Source organism: Lepisma saccharinum, chromosome 21 (genome assembly GCF_977018435.1).
Source record: "Lepisma saccharinum chromosome 21, izLepSacc3.1, whole genome shotgun sequence".
Lineage (NCBI taxonomy): Eukaryota > Metazoa > Arthropoda > Insecta > Zygentoma > Lepismatidae > Lepisma > Lepisma saccharinum.
Window position 1 is genome coordinate 65,431,931 of NC_139249.1, and position 19,408 is coordinate 65,451,338.

Sequence of the window (19,408 nt, forward strand, 5' to 3'; positions counted from 1 at the left end):
GATAATGAAAAATATGGAAATCGTCATGGTATTATGTGGTGGTCCTGGTGATATTGCTTCTGATGATGGTGATGATTAGAGCCCGGAAGTTTGGCAAAATGCCTCTTTTTATATACTGCATATATTGATAAAATATTTCCGGATATACGTTTTTTATGTTGTTTCGAATGTTTTAGAAGCCTTTTTATTTTGCCTATTTTGCCTATTTGGGACCCCACTGCCTATTTTTAATTATAATGCCTTTTTTGCCTTTTTCAATAAAATTTGAACATTTTGTGTAAATAAATTATTTTTCTCCCAAAAAACGTTGTAGGCATTTATTTTACTTCCGTTTATTATGTGAATAATTTTCGCCTTATTTAAGTAATATTGAACTCACGTATGTTTCAACATTGCTGAAGGAGAAAAGTGTGTTTAAAAAAAATAGTATTTCATGCTGAGTTAAGATATTGCCTTTCCGTTAGCATGTCCTTGTGAATGAATGACTGCTGAAAACCTGTTGCAGAACACCTGCACAATTATGTCATCACGTCCAGCATCCATGTCAGGAGGTTATTGACAAGAAACAGCACTAATGCCCAAGGGCCTTTGCATGGATTCCAAAATCAAGTTCTCTATCTTTAGTTTAGTTCTGCACTTTGGAAGGAAAGGATCGTGTAGTTGTCATCATGCCGAAATTCAGTGTGCTATTAAGTGGTAAGTTACATGGTTACGTGCATGAATTTGGTGAAAGCACATTTTTGACAGATGGTACTATTCTTCTCTGCAAGATATCAGCGGCGTGCATTCAGGATACGCAAGGTACGCACTGCGTACCCACAACACAGTAAGAAAAAATAAACATTTTTTCGTCTTCCCCGAACATGAAAATTCAACAATTATCGCTCCGAAAGCAGTTCCACTGCAAGAAATTCCGATTTCCGCACGAACACGCTGCTGCCTTCCTGAAGGCAGTCCCGAATGATCCCGATTGTGACTTCGGCACCCACCCGATCCGCGTTGCCGATTTCCGCAGAAAGACGCTGTTTCTTCTGCTTGGTACCCTAGAAATTCGGAAGGTAACCCCATTGGCTCATATCAGCCTCGACCACGTGTTTGGGTCTGCCCGCGCCTACCCTCTCTCCCACTTCTTTCCCGGTTCTAAGCATCGAGGGTACGCAAGATTTTGACAGCTTATGCAGTGTTGACAGTAGTCAACATATTTTTTTTCTGGAATGCTTAGCTTACTAGCATTTAGCAGCCACGCGTAGATAGATCACTGTTGGGTTGCAATAAAAATACATTATAAAAAGTGATGGAGGAATCAGACAGGAGGGCAAGAATATGTAGTGGTGGAAGATCATATTTAATATACGCGTAAACTATCACATATAAAATATTTATGTGAGGTTAAAGTTACACTAGCAAGTTGTTTTTTTCGTATAGGGAGGTGAGGACCAGAATGGACTGTCACTGTGTCGAGGGGAAAATATGTGAACAATTTGCAAGTTTCGCACAATTCTCAGAGTATGAAAGTATCTGTTTATCTCCTTTCGGGATCAACATTTCCTTTGAGTTCCATAGCATGGGTGTTGATTGTTGACCCGACGATATGAATGAATGATAAAAGAAAAACATAATAAAACACAATGCTTACAATGGGATCCCTCCCACCAGACATTGCAAAGTGATGTACGGTAGTTTAGCTTTTGAAGTGTTCTCCCTTCTACAAAATACTTTGTCGACTGGCAACTCCGATTCATTCGTCCACAAGAACGCGTGGTTTACGGGCATAGCGGGACCGGACACAACGTACCGCGTGAGGTTGTCTTTTGCTTTCTTCTGTCGTGCGAAATTTGCAGCGAGTGTTTCGTTCATATTATTTACATTACAGGATCTCTATTGTTTGTCGGTGCTGTGAAGTGATAAAATAGGGGGACCGGGAGTTATTGATGACATACTGGAGAAGGGTTTTTCGGAATTTACGAAAAAAGTGTAAACAATCCGAAATTGAAGGTCTGTTCCTGATTTGGAAAAATTGTTTCAGGTAGGAGTTGTGAAGGATGGTAAGCAGTATATTAGGCATTTTGATTTTTGAGAAGAAGAAAAAATATCTCTACAGAGTGATTGACTGAGTAGAAAAATAGTGAAACTTTATTGTTGGCCTTATTCGTTGGTTTCCTCTGCGAAAGGTGTGAAATAGTAGAGTATACTGAGATTTATCAAATTTATTACATGAAATTTGAAAGGACGGAAAATGATTGAGCCATTTCCTTCCCGTTCAATGTTCATCGCACTGCATGAAGGAAATAAACAAAGGCGAATTGTTGGACTCTACGTAACTACTATCAGAATATATTTGCAAATATAAAATATCATACATATATTTTACCTCGTTACATTTGGATATTGATACAAGGATGAGAAATTTCCCATTATAATATTGTAGAAAAAAGTTATTTTCTGAATAACATGATGGCCAGGGAGGGGGGGGGTTCTGGCCCCCATAATTCATTTCGGTTGGCCCATGTTGCGTACCCTAGTTTAAATGTCACCGCACGCCACTGCAAGATATGTGACAAAACATTCAACCATGAGAAAAAATACTTTATATCTCAGCATGTGTCAACAGCAAAACATAAATCTGCAGTTGCCAAAAAGGTTGGACAGAAGAAGATATCCCTAATTTCAACAGTGGGCACTTCATCCAACAGGCAATCTCAGTTTTCTCTTGAACTGTGCAAAGCTTTCATGGAAGCAGGGATACCTTTCTGGAAAGTGGAAAACAAGTCACTGAGAAATTCCTGGAGAAATAAACTAAAGAAACGGTGCCGTCGGAATCTACGCTGTGGAAAACATATTTAAGCATCTGCTACGAAGAAGCTCTGCAAAGAATTCGTGCTGAAGTTGGTGGAAAGAAGGTTTGGATTTAAACAGATGAAAGTACTGACGCTATGGGATGCTGAATAGCCAACGTCATCATATGAACTATGGAACCAACATGCGTCGTCATTTCTTCTCACGTCAGAACAACTACAGAGAGCCAATGGTTCGTCAATAGCTCAGTTATTCTCAAATTCCCTACTTCTGCTCTGGCCAGATGGTGTACATCATGATGACATGTTACTTTTTATCAGTGATGCAGCTCCCTATATAAAGAAGGCTGCCATAGCATTGAAAATTCTCTTCCCCAACATGCTTCATATCACATGTGTAGCCCACGCAATGCGCAGAATCGCTGAAAAAGTTAGTGTTTTGCACCCAGAAGTGGACAGGTTGATTTCGAACACAAAGAAGATATTTCTGAAATCTCCCTCTCGAACCCGAATATTTCAGGAAGTTGCACCTGAGCTTAGTTTACCTCCGCAACCAGTCTTGACGAGATGGGGAACCTGGATATCAGCAGCTATATATTATGCTAACCACCTTGAAAAAATCAGTGAGGTGATCGATGCTCTTCCAGAAAATGAAGCAGCTTCAATTCGTGAAGTGAAAAAAACTCCAGTGCTATTCAGAACTGAAGAATGAACTGTCGTTTATTTTTGCACATTATGGTGCATTGCCAGAGACAATTACAAAGCTAGAAAAAAAGAGGTGAGACTCTTGTAGCATCCATGAAGCATCCATGAAAATCTTCAAGGAATCTATGCAGCAGATGATGGAAGTGTCAGGAGAAAAGGGGTCAGCTGTTGTGGAAAAGTGCAAATGGGTAGTGAGTGCAAATGATGACTTGAAACAATTGAAAACAATTTGTGATATTCTAAAAGGTGAAAATGCTGTTATCAAAATGAGTCCAGCTACATTTGCTTGTTTTATGTATGCTTCATTAACATTTTGCCAGAAATTATAGATAAAAGTAAGTGACTTTCAAATGTGCCTTTTTCAGTTTATTTTGCCTTTTTTCCATTTTTAGTGCCTATTTTCCACATTATAAATGCCTTTTTGCCTGCCTATTTTAACGAAAATAAATGCCTGAACTTCCGGGCTCTAGTGATGATAAATTTAATGACACCAACAGCTTCTTGATTACAAAATATATGCCATATCATGAAATAGTGAACCTGATTCAGATAATTTTAAGCACCAAACATGTATCCAAAAAATAAATTGAAGCCTACAAGATTTACCCCATTAAAAATAAATGGTTTCCATTTCAATGCACACTTATAGTGAATATTCTTCTAATATCCATATCACCATTTGTGATTCTTGTGCCAAGAATTGTAAGAAGAGGAAGATTTGAAAATTGAAAACAATAAAAACTTACGAGCATATGTACTTATTTCTATCCCCAGCTAATTAATAAGATATGCTAAACTCTGTACCAGCTAACTGTAGACCAGGCGAACGAGAACAAGTCTCTGCGCACGTAGTGATGCAAGACAGCTCCACCAATGAACAGTGAGAGAAACAGGATTGCATAATAGGCAACAGGAGTTACCCAATTTCCTCCTTCGCTCTGTAAGCGTTGCAAACTTTTGAAAAGGATAATACTGAATGCACATGGCAAACTGACCATATTTTTGTCTCCAGGTCCATACAAATGGTTTAAGACTTTCTTAGGGAAATATTAGGGATAAAACTGCAAGAGCAAATTTTGACCGTGCATTTAGCGTACGGACTAAGGTCTGGACCGTACATCCGTACATCATGAAATTTCCATACATGTATGGTCAGGACCGTACAGTTGGCAACATTGCACTTTCACCACTCGATTTTCCTCCTCCTCCTCCTATGCCGATATGTGTGGCCCTGCTCTACAGTTAACTGGGACAGGGTATATAAGTTAAACTTATGGCATTCTACCTCAATCTTAAATAAATAATAGCCTGAGTATTGTAATGTTTAATTGAGACTCTGAGACTTGGAAAAATAGGATTTGGTAAATAGAAAACAAGCATTCAAATTATTGGGAAAGGCGAAAATTTCCTCAGTCTTAGGAATATGACAATTATTTAGAAGTGATCATGTTGCAATATGGTTTCAACGTGCATCAAATGGAGTCATATCTAGGGTAACCAGACACATACATGTAAAAAAGAGGACAGAGCATGGTGAAAAAGGAGGACAAAGTCATAAAAAAGAGGACACCGCAAAAAATGGCAACTCATTTGCCATTACTCATAATTATAGTCTTGAAGTTTTCGTTTTATTTTCAACTGAATTTCAATGTTATTTTTTACTGCAATTCGGTATTATTTTTCACAGTTTAGGGCAAAATACGGCGTTATTAATTTAAAATTGGTTATTTTTACATGTATATTTACTGTTCCTTCTATGATTAAGATTTTCAAATTGCTTGAGTTCTGGAAAATTCAGGTAAATTTTAGTTTTAATGACAAAAAAAAATAATTTAAGGCTTACCTTTCCTTTTCAGGAATTACCAAATTTCTTCCATTTGGAAAACTATTTCGTCTCATCAGCCAGTAAATATGAAATGTTTATTGAATGATATCACCCAAATCTTTGAAAATAATCATACATATAACTTACTCCAACAATGCCAGGAAAATCCCTCTGCGACCTCAAATTAGGCATTTTGTGTACGCACACTCGCATACACGCCCCCCCCCCCCGAAACACAAAATGTGCTTCTCCCTGAAAATTTTCCCGTTCCTAATAAATTTCCCTTCTGGGAAGATCCCCCCCATCCCGAGCAAATTCTATTCCAGGAAGAGGTTAAATAGCCTACTGTCAGTCATATCTGTGCCAAACTGCAATAATGAAGCGTGACAATTTCGTTATATCAAACTTTCACCAGCTAGACTAGAAACGACAGATCAAGTAGCACTTCAGGTAGTACTTTTTGAACAAAATAAGTGTTATACCTAGTTTATATTGCATATTTCGAGACGTTTTTCGTGTTAAAGTGAAAAAATTCAGTGTTATTCCGAAAAATGGCATAATTCGAGTTATTTCGCGATTCCGAAACACCGAAAACTTGCCTCCTTAATTTACCCAAATCCATTTTAGACACTTTATTGTGCTTTCTTCAAATATTTGGTGTTATCGTTAAAACGAACACTCCTATTACCTTTAAGCAACGAAAGCAATCTCCTAATCGTATTATTTAGCACAGGACAATCATAATTAAGAATATCTATAGTTTGAAGCACAGAACTTTACTCTTTTTACAATTCTTGGATATTAGAATGCAATACCACCACAAGTGAATGCAAATGTGACAAGTAAGCTTCACTTTAACTTATTTCCAAAAACAGAACTTAAATTTTAGGTAGTTTAGATTGAGTCAGGAAATATGATTTTAATGCCACGAACATTTTTCCACTCTTTCAACAGGAGAGGAAACTGACAGCCACCTTACACTTTACCTCATATTCGTTTCTTCCATCCTCTAAAAGCTAGATATTTTTTTGCAAGATCATTGATGAATTTACACTTTCGCTTCGTTATTTCATAAAAGTAAATATGGGTGACTTAATAATCAAAATTCTCACTACGAGTTTCTGTATCGCGTATGTATGACTCAAAAATGAACTGGCCGACCTCTGTGGCGGAGTGGTTAGCACACTGTGCCACAACTCCAGAGGTCCCGGGTTCAAATTCCAACCTGGGCATGGGTGTTCATGTGAGTGCCCCTTCATCAAAATCATCATATCATCGCTCATCCTCATCTTCGCGATTAGCAAAAGTGCCAGGAAAGGGAATTAAAATAAACCATATCAGTCAATCAAAAAGGAAATCAAAAAGGAACTGCTCAAATTACATGTGTTTCACAAGTCTCAGATTGCGAAGCAACGAGTTACAATAATACATACTAATGACTAGGGGTGTGCGGAACAGAACATTTTTTGGTCGGGACAGAATTTTTTTTTAAATCCCGACGTTCCAGATGGGTAAAAACTGCAATTTCCCAAGAAATTTTCATGAACGGGCAATGATAAAACATTCTCGACATTGTGGAAATCGCGAATTTGACTTCATTTCCCTTTCTTTCGATTTCTGAAATAAAAGCTAACAATTTTAGAGAAGTGTCAAGACACTTATAATGCAGAAAACATCAAGAATTAACCACTTTTTAAAATGACCATTTGGAAGTTTCGAAGTGCTCGGGATCTCGAAATGTCTGGAAATCATTTCCTGATGTCGAGATCAGGACGGGAATTTTTTTAACCGACTTCTCTCGAAAAAAACTTCTTGGGATTGAAATCATCACTAAATGTGAAATCCGAAGTGGAATCTTCATAAAAATTTACATAATTTGCATATAAATTAGGCAATGCTATTCTCTAGAGTATAAACAAAAGTGCTAATTCGACACAAGTACAAGTAAAATTCAGCAACAAAGATAACACAAAATCTAACAGCTGCAATTTGAAAGAGGTGGTTACACCACACATTCACAAGAGATGTGGTGTGGTTATAGCCCATCATTCATTCACAATAGAATATTCTAGTGAATGATGGGCCATGCCCGTCCACCATCTTATTCGACAGTGCTTGTAACCCATTGCTTGTCAAAGAGTCAAAGAAATATTTCATCTTTCCTCTAATCATCCTCTTAGATTCATCACTTATTGTATTGGAGTTAACAAGCAAGTGGTCAATACATGTTATGAAAAGTTGAGTTGGGTGTTTTAAGTCCACTTTATGCACAGTAAGGCTAATCGGGACTGGACCTACAGTTTAAAGTGGGCTCCGAACCACTTGTGCCTCCACCGAGTATCGAACCTGGGACCCCTTGATTACAAGGCAATGACGCTACCACTGCACCATGGAGGAGGCTCATGTTATGAAAAGAAGGTGCACATAGGTAGAATTTTTTTCTTTCATATTACATAGATGCAACAGCCCTTGTCAAATTGTTACTGAAATCAATTAGTACTTGTGTATTTTCTTAATGATTTACCACTTTCCTTCTGAAAATTTCTACTATTTACAGTAGAGTGCCACACACGTAAATTTGCCGTTGCGTAGAAACGAATTTTCGTTTCGTCTCCCTCTCTCTTAGCATCATGTGTTCTAACCTGCTCGAAAACCTTCGCTATTGTTGCCACATTGTCATTCCATTCCTGGACACACTCGCGCAAACATCATTGAAAACAATTGAATAGCGCTCCAGCTCGCGGTTCCCACCGGTCGGTAGGGACGCTAATGTGGCAATATAGCATGGCGTAGTGCTTGCTTCTTTTATGCAGTGCATGTTCATTGGCTAGCTAGTAACTAGTGTTGCCAACTGTAATAATGAAGCACTATTTCTGTCACGGAAGGGGAAAAGGCAGGTAAAGTGGCGGTGAGTTTTGTTGTATTGGAAGCACCATATTTTTATTTTATACTAAGTATTTGACCGGTTTGACGTTGTGTGCGTGTATTGCGTGTGTGTATGTAAAAGTGTGTGTTTGCTAATGAACGTTAAATTCCATAATGCCTCCAGTTCTGTCGAAGTTGAAATCAAAAACCTTGCATAGCCAAGCTCGGGAAATTCTAAACAACGTGCACGAGTTCATGAAGAAGGAAGCCAGTCATGGTGTTAGCATCCCAATAAAGCATTTTGACAAGAGAGCAGCGAACAGCAGCAACAAATTGTTCATATTTCATAATTTTGGAATTATTCAAAATAAATAAATTATGTGGCTCCAACATCATTTCAACTCTGGCTCCGGCACGTGTTCTTGTAGAAATTGCATAGAGGAGGCTGTCATTTTTGCTGCTTAATGCGATACATATTGTTTTCTGTGTTAAAATTGCCATGCTTTGATGAGTGACCAAGTTCATAGCAGGGCCGGCGGAAGGGGAGGGCGAACCGAGCGGCAAAATTTGAAGAGAAGAAAAAAATAAGCCTATTGAAAACTGTGATCGAGCGAGATATTCTTTTGCGCTGAATAGTATTGAAATAGCATAAGAAGTCTCATTATTTATTTTATATTTTGATGTTTTAGTTAGGAATATATTGATTTTCAATTTTCCGTTGCTGCGTAATGACCGGGGGGGGGGTCGAAATAGAGCGGCATCTGCCGCCACCTCCCAGGGAGGCAAAATGACTAGCGCCGGCCCTGGTTCATAACAAAAGAAAAAGCCGCGCAGCTTATCGTCTAGTGGCAGTATATGTACTTGTTATTGTTGTCGAAGCCGGCATCCTTTGGAAATGTACAACAAAGGCAACCGACTGTCGCAGATCTCAGAGAGGAAATAATAATACTGTTTGAGGAAGAGTGTTATGGTGCATTTGTAGCGGTTTAACACGTTGGCATGTTATTATCTGCCGTTGCAGTTCCATACCAGTGTATACGGGTTTTGGGAGTGAAAAGTTAGAACGCCACCAGTGCATTAATGCAATGAAAAATAATATATACGTATATATTTTTTTTATTTTGTTTGAAATCACTCAAATAAGGAATCGTATGAAGAAGTCTTCTTTGCAGCATTTTTGGTAATTTTACTTATGTGTTAGTTCATATTTTGCGAATTTTTAGTTCATATGTATGTAGCTACATACAAAGCCACTTGTTAGTACATATTAATCCTAGTCCTGGTATAATGCATGACGTTTAAAACTCAACATTAGATAGACCTGAATTCTCTAATTTTATTGTTGTACGTAACAGCTGTGCATCGGAGCACTGCAGCGATTTTTCTATCTGCTCCATTAGCAACACTGCTTCTTTAGTTGTTTCGCGCATCGCACGGCAGAATTAACTGTGCTGGACTCTAGACAGGATCTACTGTTACCAATTGTACTCTACTGTGTTTCTCAGAAATCTTCTGAAACTCAATGGTTTCTTACTGAACACCTTCAGTAGGCCTAATGCACATGCCCAATACAGGCAATACAAGCGAAATATATTCTCCAGTATTACATGTAATATTATATGTAGTGTATCTAGCTCAACATACTGGTTGTACAAATAATTTTTCATTCCTCCTGATTAAGAATTTGTTTTATATCTATTTGAAAATCTAAGCATTGTAGATGTTTCAAAACATGTATTGATCTATGGAAAATAATACAGTAGAGAAACTACAAGTTAAAATAATTTCTCCACTATTATAGGTATATAACAGTGGTTCCCCCTGGCATGGGGACCCTGACCTCTACCAGGCGCGTCCCTCGGGTGGCGGATGAGGGATCCCACCAGATATGGTGGGGTGGTCCGAATATAGAATAAGGACCCGTGGACCAACAGGGAGCCCAGTGCCTGGGGGCTTAATACTGGGCCACCCTCTCTCTAGGGGTTAAAATATAGAGAGCCGGCCCGGAGGGCGAAGACCAACGGTTCCAGAGGCGGAAGAGGATCATAGAGAAAATCCCAACGGCAATGGAAGCGGAAGAGTTACGACCTTAGTGGCCAATATGAGCCACTAAGAAGCGGATTGGATATCTCCGTCAAATATCCAAAACCAACTGCTGCCTTGCAGGGGTGTGGGAACACCAAAGGATATGGGAGAAAACCCTGAAAATAAAAATCAGCCTGGTCGTTGGGCTAATCCCCCACACCAGACTAAAACTAGCGGATTCAGAGAAATAAAGGTAGCCTCGGAAAGGATGGATTTAGTAGAAGACGACAAGCAAGGAAATGGAATATCCGAATTGGAACTTGGAATATTAAAACAATTAATGGAAAAGAAGTGGAGATTGTAGGAGAAATGGAAAAGTATAAACTAGCAGTACTAGGACTAAGTGAAGTAAGGAAGAAAGGCAGTGGTATAATGTGCCTTGAAAGAGGATATGTGCTGAGATATGTTGGAGTAGGTAGAGGAAGAAGAGCTAAGGAGGGAGTTGGAATAATAGTTAATGAGCAAATGGAAGAAAGGGTGGAATCATGGGAACCAGTGAATTCAAGGATAATAGTAGTTAGACTGGAAATGGAAGAAAGAATAACAATAATACAAGTTTATGCCCCGACAAATGATCAGGACATATTGGAGAAAGAAGTTTTCTATACTCAATTACAAAGAGTAGTGAATAAAGAGAATGAAGAGAATAGGAAGGTAATATTGATGGGAGATCTTAATGGTAGAACTGGAAACAATAGGATAAGGTCACATGGTTGTATGGGACCATATGGAGGGGAAAGTATGACAAATGAAAATGGACAAAGATTAATAGAATTCTGTGTAGAGAACCAATTGCTACAAGGAAACTCCTTTTTCCAGCATAAGAAAATTCATAAAATCACTTATGAAGCTGAGGGAAGGGAGGCAAAGAGTATAATAGACTACATAATTTACGCAAGAGCACTTCGATATGCCTTTATGGATGTAAAGGTAATTCGAGGTGCTGAATTGAGTACTGACCACAGACTGCTAATAGCTATAACAAGATTTAAGAGGAATAATAGAGAAAGAGATAGGAAGTTTGAAAAGATACAAGTAAAGCAGCTGGCTAAGGAAGAGAAGAGAAAACAGTATAAGGAATTAGTAGAAGAAAGGTTGAACGAATTGGAAATAAGAGAAATGGAAATTGACAGTATGTGGGAAAAATTTAAGGAAGTGATACTGTATGCAGCAATTGAAGTATGTGGCAAAGTTAGGGTGAATACAAAAAGGAAAAGAACTAATTGGTGGACGGATGAAGTAAAGAGGAAAGTGAAAGAGAAAAAGAAAGCATGGTAGAATTACCTAGAATTAAGATCAGAGGAACATAGGTTAATATATGTGCAAAAAAGAAATGAGAGTAAATTGGCTGTAGAGGAGGCAAAGCGAAAATCATGGGAGAAGTTTGGAAATGATATTGAAGAAAGTTTTGTAGAGCATAGAAAGCAGTTCTGGAATATGGTCAAAAGTCTGAAAGGAAAATGGGGAAAAGCAGCAAGAGCTATAAGAAATAAGGAAAATGTATTAGTCATAGGAAGGGAGAATGTGATGGAGGAATGGAGAAAATACTATGAAGAAAAGTTCAAGGATAGGACAAATGAGCAAGAACAAGATGAGGAGCAGGAACAGGAACAGGAGGAGGATGAGAGAATAAGAAACAGAGAAGAGGAGGAGCATGTAGAAGAAGATATGATGATAACAGAGAATGAAGTGAGAGAAGTAATTAAACGGATACGAATTGGGAAAGCAGCAGGATGGGATGGAATAGCACCAGAACTTATAAAATATGGAGGACCAAGAATGGCTGAAATACTACTGAATATATTAAGGGAAGTATGGAGAACTAAGACTATACCAGAAGAGTGGAAAAGGAACATAATTGTGCCAGTACACAAGAAAGGGAGTAATAAGGAATGTGATAATTATAGAGCAATATGTCTATCATCAGTGGTATATAAGATGTATACGAATATATTGGAAAGGAGGCTGAGAAAAATCATAGAGGGAAAACTTGAAGAGGAACAAGCTGGATTTAGACCTGGGAGACAGACTCAAGATCACATTTTTATATTAAGAACAATGATGGGGAAAATGCTGGACAAAAATAAAAGAATATACCTAGCATTTCTAGATTTGAAAGCGGCATTTGACTCTGTACCTAGAAAATATCTGTGGGAGGCATTAGAAAGTAAGGAAGTACCTAAGGAACTTATTAAAGCAATAAGAAGTGTATATAAGGATGTAAAAGGAATAGTAAGAATAGAAGGAAACGAGTCTAAGGAATTTCAAATAGGAAAAGGAATTAAACAGGGAGATAGTCTCAGTCCTTTACTTTTCATTAATGTAATGGATGAAATAACTAAAATTTGCAAAAGAAGAACCCCAAGAGTACAAATAGGATATTGGAATATGAGAGTAGTACAACTGCAAGTACTGCTATATGCTGATGATATAGTCTTAATTGCTAGTAGTGAAGAGAATCTACAGAGGAGCGTAATAGAATGGGGAGAAGAACTTGCGAGAAAAGGGATGAAGATTAATATCAAGAAAAGTAAAGTTATGCAGGTGGCAAAAGGAGAAAAAGATCATGAAATAGCAATTAGATATGGAAACGAGAACTTGGAAGAAGTAGATGAATATGAATATTTAGGAACCATCATAACAAGTGATGGTAGGTGTGATGAAGAAATCCTAAATAGGAAAAGAAAAGCAAATACAGTATATTATCAGTTCAGTAAAACAATAATGGGAAAGAAAGGAGTGGCAGTAAAGACAAAAATGCAGCTATACAAATCAGTATTGGTCCCTACATTAACATATGGAATGGAAAGTTTACCACTTCAAGATAAACATCTGAGTAAAATTCAGGCTAGTGAAATGAAATACCTGAGAAGAGCTGTTAATAAGACTAGGAGAGATAAAGTGAGGAATGAAAGAATAAGAAGAGAGGTGGAACAGGAGTCGCTAGAGAAAACAATTGAAAAAAGACAGCTAAAGTGGTGGGGACATGTATTCAGAATGAATGAAGACAAAAAGGTAAAGCAAATTCTAGAAGTAAAGGTGCAAGGTAGGAGAGGTAAAGGAAGACCAAGGATAATGTTTGAAGACAGAATGGAAAAGATTGGAAGAGAAAGGAATAAGACAATAAGTATGATGAAGAGAATGATGGGAAACAGACAGGAATGGAGGAGATGGATCGAGGCAACCAACCCTACGCTATGATGGCAGAAAGGGATTAGAGGAAGTAAGTAAGTAAGTAACAGTGGTTCCCAAAGTGTGCATCATGACACCCTGGGGTGCCGTGGTTGACTTACAGGGGTGCCGCAAAATGTTCACTGAAATTATATGATTGTTTCAAATACTTAATACTTTTACATATAAAATATATGTTTATTTTTTAACTTAAGGCAAGCAACTTAACCATACTAACTGAGCATTGCAAGTGTTAGATACGTCTACATTCTGATTTAGGTGCCACAGAAAAATCTTGAAAAACTAAGGGTGCAGTGGAATGAAAATGTTTGGGAACACCTGATATATGACATGCATGTAGAGCGTTTAGCTGAAGATGGTGGCTGTAAATATTATGTTTCAATGACGGGCCACTTACAAAGAAACATCAATGTCAAAGGCAGATTCAACATACAAACTTTGAGGATGAGATCGAGAGTGAATCACTTAACATGATTGGCCATGGTCATATTAATTCTAATTTGAAACATTTTTGCTTGGCTAAAATTGTATTGAAATGAATCACTTTTATTCTGATTGAAGTTCATTGGAAGAGTAAACACTAACAGATAACTTTCAGTAATACTTACAAATAACTTTAACCTTAAAAATTATAAATGTTATAAATGTATATATTTAATCTTACATAGTTTTCCTACATGTTCCATATCTTTCATCTGAGTTATCAGGACAGTCTGGTTTCCCATCACATGCTCTTGAGAATGGTATGCATCCTCCGGACACACACTGGAATTCAGATATTCTGAAAATAATAACAACAATATGTGACATTACCTGCAAAACTCCTATTGCTACGAAACCTGTTACAAACAATACTTACTAATTACAGAGAAACTAGAGATACACATAAATAAAATACCAAAGATTGAAAAAAAATAGTATGTTCTAACTTAATTACATCTTTTAGGGTTACACACTTTATTATTCAATGCCGCTACATCTGTTCGTCTTTGAGAAGGTAGAAATATTTATTATGGACATACATTCACACCTCAGATACGGTAAAAATTTTGAAATTAAATAACTTGAAAGGTCAAGCAGAAACAATATTTAGTGAATTCAATTCTCTATTTACAAAACTATGGGAAATTCAGAAATGACATTTTGTCGCCTGTGAAAATCATTATCAATAGTTTGAGTGTTCGTTTTAACTCCACTATATTCTCATATTGGTTAATTGGGACTGGACCTACAGTTTATAGAATCTGAACCACTATGTGCCTCCAAGAGTTATCGAATCTGGTACACCCTGATTACAAGGCAACAATGTTACCACCATGCCATCAAGATGCCCATGGAAATAATTATCAGATGATAGTCTATCACATTATAAAGGATCCTCTTTGCATAAACAGATTAGTATCAAATAACATAACAATAGATGGAGATTGCACACTCTGACATTTATTTAATTACTAAAAATTTTAGATACATTAAGATTGAAATGACCACTTTGCTTGAGATATCTAAAGCTAACAATAAGTCTTCGATAATCATGGTGGTGATCTGGGGACATAAAAAGGGGGTCATCTGCTAAACACAAGAGAAGATCCTTAATCTGCCACCACCTAACTGATGAGTTCGTTGAAGCACCCATCACCAATGAAATATGAATATCAGGTCCTGCTTGGTACACAGGGAGCATAAGCAGTAAGCACATCTTCAGCTCATTTTATTTTCAGTGAAACAGTTACAATTAGTTCGCAAAGCATATAGTTCAATCACAGGCTACTTACTTGCATTTTTCTGCTTGTCGACGGATTCTATATTCAGTGGTATTTCTTGCTATGGCCTCTAACATCAATGCCAGTACTACAAAATAAATAACAAAAGAACATGTAGATACACACACACACACACATTTATATATATATATATATATATATATATATATATATATATATATATATATATATATATATATATATATACACACACACACACACACACAGGAAACTATAACGTTGTCACCTTGTAATCAAGGGGTCACGGGTTTTATACCCGGTGGAGGCATACGGTGGTTCGGATCCAACTTTAAACTGTAGGTCCAGTCCCAAATTAGCGTTCCTGTACATAGAGTGAACTTAAAACACCAAATCAACTAACCAACCAAGTCATGTAGTAAACTGTAAATATGGAACACCAAACTTTCTTTTTGCAAATTCAGCTGACTTTAGAAAATTATGTTACACTTTCATATGTTTCATAGAGTGTCCACCATTCAGTTATCTTAAAAACAAAATAGAAACAACAAAACAATTGAAATTATAAAAATGTCTAATTTCTGCACTAAGAAAAATGCTTCAAATATGGAATATGACAGGAAATGATAAAAAAAGGGGGGTTATAATATGGAATACTAGTAAATATCCATAACTCTTAGATAAATACAAGTAAGGGTAAATATGCGATATCGCCCGGACGGATTTCTTCAAATTTACAGGAGAAAGTACTTACTGAAATGAGTTTCTTTAGCATTCTGGACATTCTTGGAGGTATTTTCTTTCATGCAAAGTAAAAACTTCGTAGTTTAATGCTGCCGAACAAGAACTAATCACATTTTACGTAAGAAATTGGCATTGCCTGCCACATTATGCCGTTGTTTCCATTGTGTGCGTGCAGATGGCGAGAGCGTTGAAAGTCATGCAATCTCTGCAGTGTTTCCAAACGTGCGTTCTTTTACGAAAATTTCTATTTTTATCTATGTTCGCCGCACTTTCTTTTTTCGATGAATTTAGGGGTGAAATGAGTGCTAATGGAACCTAACCTAACCTTGTGTGAATGGTTTGTGGGCTATCCGTGGATGGATTTTGGGGATAACGCCAATGGTTTGTGGAGGTAAACATGAAAAAAAAATCGAAATAGTACGTAATTTTCCATCATGAAGGTTTGAAACACTGCTTGCACACTGAAAATCGACAAAACACACGCTGGCGCGTCATGACGCGCGATGATCCATTACAAGTGCACGCCATATTGTCTATTACAGAAGCGGAACAAGTAAGACAAATAATCAATCGTAATATGAAAAGTTGACAGTATTTTATGGAAAAAGGCATAACTTCAGCTTAAAGAATGTTCCGCAAGGCAAAATAGGTAAGTACCAGTGGTAAAATTAAGGAAATAAATGAGTGAAATTTGTCCGGGCGTTATCGCATATTTACCCAAGTAAGTAACTAGGAGATATTCCATATCTGAAAATCTAAAATCTTCGAGATTATATCTTCAGGAGTTATGAGGGAGGGGGATTAACCCCCGAAATTTTCAGAACCACTGGCACTGGAGAAACCTTTGATGAAATTATTTTCTTTGCCAGATGTAATATGTTGAAGCAATATAATGGTGGGCAGAGGTTCAAGTACAAACATCAGGGGTGAATGGGACAGGTGTGAGAGGTGATTCAGAGGTAGCAACCCAAAACGTTTGCTGTCTATAACAAGGTACTGCATCAATTATTACCTACACTTGGTAGAGAAAACTGGTTTCCTTTCAATCTCCTGCAAAACTACTTTCTGTGGTGTCTGGTTTGATGCAACTAAATTAAATAAAGTTGTTCTGTGACATTTTGAAATTTTGTCATTACAGCCATCATATTTTGTTCTTCTCACACCTTTCATTTCTTACTCATCTGTAATGAGATAACGAAAATAATGGTAAGGCTCTATATACAGAATCATCAGGGTTCAACCCCCCAAAAATTTCTGGCATGTTTTTACAAAAAGATGTTTCTGAATTTGAAGCAACCCAACCACACTAACTGAGGGTTGCAAATGCTAGATAGGCCAACATTCTGATTTGGGCGCAGTGGAAAAATCTTGAAATACTAAAGGAGCCGTGAAAAGAAAAACTTTGGGAATCCCAGTTCTAGACTTTAGAAATTTCTTCCAGAGGAAAGCTTCTTTATCTGTACCTTCCCAACCCCTGTTGCAGCCTCTCCTTTGACAGAAATCTGTGACTTTGATGTCATCATCCACATTCTTTCCAAATCTACGTCAAATGTCAATAGATTCCAAGTTTTGGAAATCAAGGGGAGTTTTATTGCATCTGCTGGAGGTGGAATGTACGGTAGGAACTATGAAGTGAGTATTGTTCAATTTTACTTGTATGATATAATAATTGTGTCATCAAAATAATATGGAGTGTGCATTAATGGATGCTGTCACTACCAGTCAAGTAACACTTCAGGAGATGTTTGAGAAGATATACAAATACTAGTTGTTTTTTTAAATATCTCTAAATTTTATATTTTACATTAACTTAATGACCCTGACACACATAATTTACCTTCATTTAATACTATTAAACTTTAGAAAAATGAACTTGGTTTACAAGCCCCCCCCTGATAACCTGTGAGCCCTCCTGGAGACTAATTCTGGCTACAGACCTGGGGGAGCCCCAAATCCGATTTATGTGGGGATGAGGTCGGAAAAATGTCGACCTTGTAAAGGAGTCTGAGAATTGTGACATTCACAAGTCAATCATTTGCACGATTACATTTCGTTCATATATATTTGAAACTAAAACGCGAAGGTGAAGATACAACTTCTATGGGTCTATTCTATTAGTGAAATAACTGAGCAATATGCAGTTCAGTAAAATAGGTAAGACAAGAAACTCCTCGCGGCCTCACGCCCAAGCCATACGTAGGGGAAGGACGCACAGAAGCAGGGTTGGCAGTGCATACGGGTCAAATGTCTACGCAGAACGAGAACACAAGAAAACTAAGCAAGACGATCTGAGTGGTATGGTGGTAAACATACAACTGAATGACCGCGTTCTGCTAAGATGGAATCAATTTTGAACATCTTCAAACTGGGTTTGTTAATTTTCACCAAGGAATACAATTCTGGTGTGCGTCAAAGGGGGTGTTGTTTTGAACGAGCCACTGAATGAATCATAATGTCTTTTCGGGAGGAGGAAGAAGTCGCAGGATTTATTTGTACGTTATGGCATGAGGCGTTGTCAACAACAACAACACTGTTTTGTGTCAAATTTGTGATAAACTTCTCCCGGACCCTGTGGCTGAGTGGTTAGCACATCGCGCTGCGACGCCAAGGGTCCCGGGTTCGAATCCCGCTCGGTCATGGTTGTTTGTAAATGTCCATTCATCAATTTCATCATGTCATCACTCATCCCCATCTTCGTAAATTAGCCAAGAGGCACAAAACGCGAAGTAAAATAAAATATATCAAATAATAATAATAAAAAAAATTGGCATTCATATCATGGTATTAATCGCCAAAAGATTTTCCAGATTTGAACATTAACCTCCAGCATGTACAACAATTACACGTTGCCCTTTAGACACCGGTGCTTTGACGGCAGCCGCGGTTCCATCCACCCAAGCTTCTTTCTTTGTTGTCGAGCTGTGAAAATAAGTCCGTCAACGTAAACAATGGGTCGTCTTTGTCGACGAAAGATTTTTATGGCTTTGAGGTACGATGAACGTAAACTTCTTATTTCGTCCTTTTCTATAAGCAATTGTCTATTATTTTCTGCTTTTCCCACTTAAACTCTAGGTCACGTATTATCTTGCGCACACACCAGACACTGCCTTGGAACTCTATTCTTTGTTTCAAAACCCTTCGGATACCTTCCCCGTCCGTAAGGTGAAATTCGTGCACAACACGCCTAACAACACACTTATCGAACTCGTCTATATGACTTCTGATTTTTCGGCGAGATCGTGTTATATGGGGTGTATGAAAGTGTTTCTTCAACGTAGTGCATGCTTTACTTTCTATTAGTACAATTCTTCTCACACCTGCTGAATGAAACACCACATGCGCGAGCCACCCTCCTTTGCAACTGGTTTTCGGACATACGAACTCCCACCTCGTCTTTCATAAATACAAATACATTATATACAATTTCTCGCCCTTGGCTGTGGATTACTTTCCGT

General features: G+C 37.7%; 1 protein-coding gene across 3 annotated transcripts in view; it reads right to left on the minus strand.

The window, feature by feature from the left end:
• The window catches only part of LOC146004369 (modular serine protease-like), a 122,213-nt gene that overhangs the window by 69,113 nt on the left and 33,692 nt on the right, over positions 1–19,408 (minus strand). For all 3 annotated transcript variants that reach the window (XM_083143164.1, XM_083143166.1, XM_083143163.1), the window contains exons 2-3: positions 15,243–15,318; positions 14,132–14,248 (exon numbers count right to left, since the gene is read on the minus strand). In XM_083143164.1, coding sequence (XP_082999290.1) covers positions 14,132–14,248; positions 15,243–15,318 — 193 coding nt within the window. The remainder of the gene's footprint in view (positions 1–14,131; positions 14,249–15,242; positions 15,319–19,408) is intronic.